Source organism: Andrographis paniculata, unplaced genomic scaffold (assembly GCF_009805555.1).
Source record: "Andrographis paniculata isolate CXL003 unplaced genomic scaffold, ASM980555v1 Contig6END, whole genome shotgun sequence".
NCBI classification, from domain to species: Eukaryota; Viridiplantae; Streptophyta; class Magnoliopsida; order Lamiales; family Acanthaceae; genus Andrographis; species Andrographis paniculata.
The window spans coordinates 1-8,718 of NW_026137606.1; the positions used below are offsets into that span (position 1 = coordinate 1).

At 42.8% G+C, this 8,718-nt stretch overlaps 3 protein-coding genes and 1 non-coding gene across 4 annotated transcripts; all 4 read left to right on the forward strand.

The window, feature by feature from the left end:
• Positions 1 to 1,877: 1,877 nt before the first annotated feature.
• LOC127264279 (NADH-ubiquinone oxidoreductase chain 6) lies at positions 1,878 to 3,338 on the forward strand. Its single transcript, XM_051293722.1, has one exon. It carries the CDS (start codon positions 2,704 to 2,706, stop codon positions 3,325 to 3,327), a length of 624 nt encoding a protein of 207 aa, XP_051149679.1. The 5' UTR covers positions 1,878 to 2,703; the 3' UTR covers positions 3,328 to 3,338.
• Positions 3,339 to 3,463: 125 nt separating this feature from the next.
• Positions 3,464 to 3,832, forward strand: LOC127264281 (NADH-ubiquinone oxidoreductase chain 3). Its single transcript, XM_051293724.1, has one exon. It carries the CDS (start codon positions 3,476 to 3,478, stop codon positions 3,830 to 3,832), a length of 357 nt encoding a protein of 118 aa, XP_051149681.1. The 5' UTR covers positions 3,464 to 3,475.
• On the forward strand, positions 3,741 to 6,051 carry LOC127264280 (ribosomal protein S12, mitochondrial). Its single transcript, XM_051293723.1, has one exon. It carries the CDS (start codon positions 3,881 to 3,883, stop codon positions 4,256 to 4,258), a length of 378 nt encoding a protein of 125 aa, XP_051149680.1. The 5' UTR covers positions 3,741 to 3,880; the 3' UTR covers positions 4,259 to 6,051.
• Positions 6,052 to 6,100: 49 nt separating this feature from the next.
• TRNAD-GUC (transfer RNA aspartic acid (anticodon GUC)) lies at positions 6,101 to 6,174 on the forward strand. The gene has a single exon. It is a non-coding gene; the product is annotated as a tRNA-Asp (tRNA).
• Positions 6,175 to 8,718: the final 2,544 nt, after the last annotated feature.

Consider the following 8,718-nt stretch of genomic DNA (forward strand, 5'->3'; position numbering starts at 1 on the left):
GTCGGACTTTGGGCAAAGAAGGTCAATCGACTACATGTTAATGTTATATACTACGCTAGTCGTGTCCTAGATGGTGCTCAGCTAAACTATGCCACCACAGAGAAGGAGTTCTTGGCTGTCGTATATGCCCTGGACAAGTTCCGACAATATCTGGTATGCTCAAAAGTATTTGTATATACGGATCACGCCGCTATTCGCTTCCTTCTGACAAAGGCATCTAAGGATGCGAAAGAGAGCTGGTGGGTATTGTTACTACAAGAATTCAAGCTGGAAGCTATCGATGCTCCTTTCTTTATGATGCCTAATCCTAAAGCTAGTGGAAATGAAAGCAAAGGATTGAATCCCTTATTTGGTACTTAAAAGCAAGGTCTTTCTTGTTGACATTTACCTAGGATTGATTTGACTCTACTCAGGATTCATCTGCTTAAGCTTTTATAGAGTAGATGATGGATCTACTAGCTTCCGAATCCCTTGTCCTCGGCGTGGTACTCTGGATTGACTTAAAAGAACCGGCCCTTAGGAATAGCATACGATTGCCCGATCCCTTTCTAGATAAGGGGAGTAAGAGTTCGCTGCTTTAGGATGAAAATCTTTCCGGTGGATTCGGTTCGGGTTAGCCTGATCTTGGAAGGAATCGGTGTAGCCATTCTTTCTTTCTTAGTTGGCTTTTCCCTCGTAAGCCGAAGGAAGAAGCATTTCACTTGCTTTTAACCACAAAAGAACGTAAACTCTAAGGACGGGATGCCAGATAAAAAGAACTTGCTGGAGCTAGAAAGCCTTTCATCGTTAAGTTCGCCTGAAAGCGCTAGCGAATCTCATCCTAATTCAAAAGCCGGGTTTTGCCTTTGCAAACTTGTATGCGGGCGGAATAAGAGCTGTGGGACTTTTTAGATATGCCTTCACTTCTTCCGTTCCTCCATCTGGTGAGTTAAGAACCTGCTTCGATATGATACTTTCTAGGCCTATGGGATCTTTGTTCTATATATGATACTGCTCTGCCCTGCCTTGCTTGATTCACAGAACTCAGAATAGGCATCAGAGGATAGATCGACGCGGTAGCTGACGAATCTTCCACTGGTAGATGGACAAGCGTGTGGACCGATGGACTTAGCAGCCTTGATCGTTACAAAGGGCGATGCTACAACATCGAGCCCGTTCCTGGCGAAAGAGATCAATATATCTGTTATGTAGCTTACCTTTTAAAGAAGGTTCTGTTACCAACATGTTTACTTCCATTGTAGGAAATGTATTTGGATTCAAAGCCCTGCGTGCTCTACGTCTGGAAGATCTGCGAATCCCTCCTGCAACTATTCAAACTTTCCAAGGTCCGCCTCATGGGATCCAAGTTGAGAGAGATAAATTGAACAAATATGGTCGTCCTCTGCTGGGATGTACTATTAAACCTAAATTGGGGTTATCCGCTAAAAACTATGGTAGAGCATGTTATGAATGTCTTCGCGGTGGACTTGATTTTACCAAAGATCTAAAGAGTCAATTCCGCTTTAAAAGTCAAAGCGCAACCATTAGATCAAGAATAGGAAAGTCCACTTGACTGATTCATAGTGCAGATAGAACATCTTTATCATTTGTATATTTTCAATCGATTTATTCTTTTTTCTTTTCTACCTTCTATACAAAGTGGTCACGTACATGTGTATTTCTACGCTATTTATATGCCAACTAGTCTGCTATTCAAGGAAACCCGATCCTTCTCCAATGCCCGGTTCACGAAGTTCTACCACTGCAGGGCTCAATCATGCTAGTTAGGCTATATGCTTAACACATGCAAATAGAAAGTTTGATCATCAGACCTTAGAGAAAGGGGTGAAAGCGATAATTTCATAAGAGAAGGAAGAAAAGAGGTTTTTTTTGGATCATCCGGGAATCTTTATAGGAGTGACAAGGGTTCCAAACCTTTCCTCGCGTGTGGCGAAAAAGATTCTATTCTTTCGCAAACCCCTATAGAATTCGAATAATAATAATAATAAGGCTCTTTTTCTTTTTCATGGAGCTTTCTCCCAATCCTCAAGTTCCATTTTGATTTCTATTTATACGATGTCAACGGTTCTTTCTTTTTTCGATTACCAATGGTTCGACAACGTACATTTCCAATCAAAGTGTCTTTTTCTTTTTATGTGGTCGTCATTCTTTTTAGTCTTTGTCTCCTCTTCATGGATGAGCTAACCAGAGCGGTGGCTCAGTTCTATCCCACGTTGGGAGGAACGAATGGTGGGTTCGGTCCACCACCGGCTCCGCCCGGGCCGGACAATTCCGTTCTTTTAGCTGCTTCTGGTTCCCACGAAAGCGGTCCGTCTGATCCAAACGCTCATGTCTTGGCGGAGACACAGGAAGGCTTAGACCGCCTACGTCAAGAGAACCTGCGCGCCCTTCGTGAGAACGAAGCTCTCATAAAAAGAGCCAAGGAGGAACTGGGGCTAGGAAAGAACGTTTCAAAGCGATGAAAGCTCGAGACGCCGCCAAGGATCAAGCTAGGCGGATCCGGCGCCAGGCACTTCAGGAATTCCCTAGGACAGTGGAAAGAGATTTGAGATTCCGTAAGTAACTCAGTGCCTTTTTAAGGAAGGGGTTTGTCTTGGAAGAAGAAAATGAAATACGAACAACCGCGCTGGTCGTAATAGATCGACTTTCATGCTGGAGCAAGAACTAGCATGAAAGTTCCATTTCAGGGAAGGACGACGTACTATGACTATGATACTTTCTGTTTTGTCTAGCCCTGCTTTGGTCTCTGGTTTGATGGTTGTACGTGCTAAAAATCCGGTACATTCCGTTTTGTTTCCCATCCCAGTCTTTTGCAATACTTCCGGTTTACTTCTTTTCTTAGGTCTCGACTTTTTCGCTATGATCTTCCCAGTAGTTCATATAGGAGCTATAGCCGTTTCATTCCTATTCGTTGTTATGATGTTCAATATTCAAATAGCGGAGATTCACGAAGAAGTATTGCGCTATTTACCAGTGAGTGGTATTATTGGACTGATCTTTTGGTGGGAAATGTTCTTCATTTTAGATAATGAAAGCATTCCATTACTACCAACCCAAAGAAATACGACCTCTCTGAGATATACGGTTTATGCCGAAAAGGTACGAAGTTGGACTAATTTGGAAACATTGGGCAATTTACTTTATACCTACTATTTCGTCTGGTTTTTGGTTCCTAGTCTTATTTTATTAGTAGCCATGATTGGGGCTATAGTACTAACTATGCATAGGACTACTAAGGTGAAAAGACAGGATGTATTCCGACGAAATGCTATTGATTCTAGGAGGACTATAATGAGGAGGACGACAGACCCACTCACGATCGACTAAAGAAAGAAAAGGCAAGTCGCTTTCTATTGGTTCAAATCCAATTCGTGAGAGGGATACGATATGAAAAAATTCTTCTTTTCTTTTTTCGGTATGCCGCCAATAACCAACGAATTACGCAAGGAGCGAAAGAACGAAGTGTGCTGTGGTGATGTCCGAATTTTCACCTATTTTGATCTATTTAGTGATCAGTTCGCTAGTTTCTTTGATCCCACTCGGTGTTCCTTTTCCATTTTCTTCCAATAGTTCGACCTATCCAGATAAATTGTCGGCCTATGAATGTGGTTTCGATCCTTCCGGTGATGCCAGAAGTCGTTTTGATATACGATTTTATCTTGTTTCTATTTTATTTATTATTCCTGATCCGGAAGTCACCTTTTCCTTTCCTTGGGCAGTACCTCCCAACAAGATTGATCCTTTTGGATCTTGGTCCATGATGGCCTTTTTATTGATTTTGACGATTGGATCTCTCTATGAATGGAAAAGGGGTGCTTCGGATCGGGAGTAACCACTAGTGATAGGGCAAAAAGAGGGGGGAAGGACAAAGGAAATCGCGATGCCTACATTAAATCAATTGATTCGTCATGGTAGAGAAGAAAAACGGCGCACGGACCGTACTCGAGCTTTGGATCAATGTCCCCAGAAGGAAGGAGTATGCCCGCGTGTTTCAACGAGAACACCGAAAAAACCTAATTCAGCTCTACGTAAGATAGCCAAAGTACAGTTGAGCAATAAACATGATATATTTGCTCACATTCCAGGCGAAGGTCATAATTCGCAGGAACATTCGAAGGTCTTAATAAGAGGAGGTAGAGTCAAAGATTTGCCAGGTGTGAAATCCCATTGTATTCGAGGAGTCAGGGATTTGCTGGGAATTCCGGATCGAAGAAGAGGAAGATCCAAATATGGTGCGGAAAAACCCAAATCGATATGAATGGAAGATGCCTCTGGAACTTCTTTTTCTCGGTCAGTAGTTGGAAAGTTTCTCGAGCTCAGGTACGGGCGACTCAGCCACATGTGCTCGACTGAATATGCAGCCACGGAACTGCTAAATCCCTCGTGAGACAGAAGTTCCGGTCAATCGTGTCGGCCTTCATCACCGCTGCTTTGGCGATCCGACTTCACGAATGCGGTGACGCGCAGTATTTGTTGACATAGGGGTAGCGAGGAGCTTTCCGCAGTTCATTCAATCTATGAATCCACAGTGGGACGTTCTCAATCCAAAGTGGACTTTTGGGTCAAAGCCTAGACCAAAGGTCCCTAATAGCGTAGGGAGACTAATCGGGTAGCGAATCCCATCCTCAGCTAAACCTGGGCAATTCACATAGCGCCTTCCTTTCGATAGACTTCCTAAACTAAAGGAGGATCTAGCTGTGGATGATGTCACAGCTGGAGAGTCAACCTTTGAATATTAATGCCTGCCTTATTCTAGACTGAAGAAGATAGATTTCAAGAATTCCTTCCTTTCCTTTTCATCGAAAGCTTTAGTCACATCTGACATCACTTCTATTAAGAATTAAGAAAACCTAAGTCGAGTTTGTTGATCGGATAAAAGGATCTATGGAATAGAGTTGAGAGACCCTTTAAAAACAGAATGAAAGACAGAATAGGATAAGAGTTCTCAGAGCAGACTTCAGAGCTGACCATTCCTTTCTGGCTAACCTACCGGTGGACTCGAAATAACGAAAGCAAGCTTTAATGCAAGACCCTTATCCCAATAGACTAGACATCTATAGATGAGAACACATAAAGCTTATGGAAATCCATCTTGACTTTCCTTTAATTCATGCTCTCATTCTTAGACTGCAGGGGGACATCCTCAGAATGGTCTCTCAGTATGGTTACCATTTCCTTTCGCATAAATAGTCTATGTTGTAGATAAGGCAAGTTATACGATACGATGTGATTGACCTATCAATATGATCTATATGAATATGAATAGGGTAAACATTAGATGGGAAGATGGGAAGAAAGAAGGCGATAAGGGAATGCGCAGAGCAAGAACGCCTCCCCCTCAAAGAGAGTAATAGAGGGAGACAGCAACTCACCAGGAGAGGGAAGCTAAGAGAAAGAAAGACCGGAATTCCCATCCTTCTCTTAGAAGGCAGAGTCGAAGATAGGATGTATTTCTTACCCAGCCTTTGTCGTCCTATCTTATCTCTTTCAAAGCTCTATAATAAAAGTCAAAAAGGGAAAGGGCACGGAATAAGAAACCCAAATCCACTCCATAAAATAGAAGAAAATCCAACACGGAAATAGGAGGAAATAGGACCGGTAAAAGCCCTTCTTTGGTATTGGGAAATACGTCACCCTCTCGCTTTTCTTTCTATCTATTAATGCGGAAACGAGCAATTTGAACAAGCTGAATTCCATCCACCCTGATTTCCGACCTCTTGCATTGCATTACCATAACGAAAACAAAAAAGAGATTGCTCTTGTGATTCTCCATGAAGCTTTCTCGGTCGAGGAAAGGAATAGCGATAGATTTCTATAGAGCATCGAGGAACAAGCAGATGAAATCGGACGACGAATTCTTGCGTGGTCCAAGGAAATCAAAGGTCTGCTTCCACGATTTCATCTATATAGAATCTTTGAATATCAGAATAGCTTATATAGTCATGATTCAATTCATGAATTAGCCCACTATGAGTCTACTGCATTTATAAATATATATTCTAGTATATCATTTCTGTCTCTGTTACAAGACGGCGAAACTAAATGGTTCAAATTCAGAGAAAAAAAAGAAGAATTTTGAGGCTGTACACCTCATTTTCCTGGGATTGTAGTTCAATCGGTCAGAGCACCGCCCTGTCAAGGCGGAAGCTGCGGGTTCGAGCCCCGTCAGTCCCGACGGGGGATCCTTTTTTTTCCTTTCGCATTTCTCATCAAAGAAATAGGGGAGAATTTTCATTACTTCAACTAGTACCGATTGATGGGAGAGAGACATATTTGGATTAGTACTGGACTAGGCAGGGCAGTTCATTCCTGAAAAAGAAGTAGTGTTGACCGGAAGCTAGTTCAAAGAAAGGGCAAGCCAAGAAGACAAGTGAGAAGAGCAACCATTCTCAGAAGAAGACGGCTTGAAGTTGCTTACTCCTTTCTATACGACGGCAAATCAACCGAACTTTAGAGATTACATTCGATTTAGAAGCGGGTCAATTGTCTTTCCTTCGCCAGACGAATCCCCTCCTACCTGCTGTCATTGATTTCTCTTTCATCTCCCAGTCCTAACTAGAAAAGCATGAGTTCGTAAGCTCTTACCCGCCGTTGAAAGTTCGAGAGCAAGCAAAAGAGGAAAAGAGGAAAGAGAAAAGAGGTAATGAGGTAATGAGGTAATGAGTTCCACTGCTATTACTTCAGTTAAGTACACGTCTTCCGGTAAAGGTAGTCCGGGGAATGCCATGTTGCAATCAATGAAGTCTTTCCTTCATCCATCAAGGAATCAAAGAGCAAGTTCAGGTGAATGGACGAGTTCCGGGAAAGAACCCAACGAGTGAATGCTATGAATGAGCCTTCTTCCCTTCACGAGTGAAATTCATTCTATTGAACGGGGTAGGAGGCGGCTAGGTGGTACTGCTTGTGCTTCTCTTCCTCTCGCTATCTGAATTAACATGCAATCTTGGCTAGAATCAGTACTTTCAGTAAGCGCTATCACTTTCCGTTTTACTCGATGTAAGCTTTCAGTCCGGGCTCGGGAACAAGGCTTGTCGAGCCACTACTTGATGAGTGAGTTTAATTGAGATTTGCTTGGATACTTACGGCATTGATTCACTCATGTAAAGGAAAGGAAGTGAAGCTCCCAAGGCGAAAGAAAGATCGTCAGACCCCTAGAGAAGATAGTTCCCGCAGCAGCAGGAGAATAAAGAAATTCAATTCAGTAGGCTACAAGCCAGTCTTAGAGAGGGATTCTATTTATGGTTCAACTACAACCCGGTCGTTTTGGGTCATCAAGGGCAGTTTCAATGCGGGGACGAGATCCAAATCTGTGATTGGCTCTGCTCCCCGATTTGGATCTGCTGTTGGAACCAAACCAAGTGAATCGCTTTTGTGGTTTAAATGCTGCTAGCTTCTATCTTGCTTTACCGGTCCTCTCATTCTCTTCCTTTACTGACTCATCCATTCTCCTCCCTCTCCAACTCGGTCGAGTCATTCCTGGCGGACTACCTTTCGGTATGGAGCTATAAAGAAAAGGCTAGACCTAATGCTTTGAGTTTGCCTTTCTTGCAGGCATTGAATGAGCCAAATCCCTTGATGATGGGAGTTCCCGCTTTCAGGTTGTTTTGAGAAGAAGTCTTCCATCTCCAGATGTTACAATTCCAGGAGTAGTGGCAAGCTAGGGCCGGGAAAGCATCCAAAGGTTGTGGAGGCCTTTTCCCGGTCAATCTACACAAAAAGCCAAAGGGTTAACTATGACTCAGAGGAAAGAACTAATAAGTCTGCCCTGGGAAGCAGTGCATAAGAAGCTACGGGGAAGAGAGGTGGGACCAGAGGCCTAAGAAAATATGACATGGGACTGTCATAAAGCTGCTTTCGCTCCTCATGTTGTCAAAAGGTCATACTATGGCGTGGGACCCTGAATGTACAAGTGAATACATTTTGAGATATCACTCAGCGTCAGTGAGGCATCTCTAAAAGCCAAGACCTACAATAGGTGGGTACCAGACTATGAATTGCATCCGCGGGAAGGTTCGAAAGACTTGCTTGGGTGCGCACAGGAACTACTAAACTTTAGGCTTCCTCATCAGGAGCGAGTAGGAGGTCTCAGAACAAGGTTTGATTGTTGCACAGAAGAAAGACCTTTTGACGGGCTACTCTCCAAGCAGCACGACCTCGCTACCTCCCGAAGCAGCCTAGTTACACAATGCAGTTTTTTCTAGAGACGAGGATGGACCAGGCTTTTCCAGAATCGGCCAAGAAGCTCAGTGAACCCCAGTAGCAGTCGCTACCCCATGACTCTTAGTGAGAACCGTAGATTGAATGACTTTTCCAACAAATTGTTTATCGATGACTGAAGAATATGAACTTTCTACTTATGATCGTCACGAATTGAATTAGAATCAAATTGCTCTAGGTCGGTTACCGGTGTCAATAATTGACGATTACACAATTCGAACAATTTCTTCGAATTCACCTCAAATAAAAAATGTATAAAATTCTTGATTCAAAAACCATTTACAAATTCAAAATCAAAATAGCTTTTTGACCTAAAGGAATGAGGTTTTGGTTTGGTCAAGAACGGTTGGTTCGCGAGAATCCTGGCTTCGTTTTGATTCAAAATCGATTTCTATTCGAATAATGATTTCAAAATGGATAGTTTCAACCTCTGCTTTTAAGAATAAGCGTAGCCCCATAACTGTATTTCTATCAATCCACACCACCCCCCATTGAAATTTC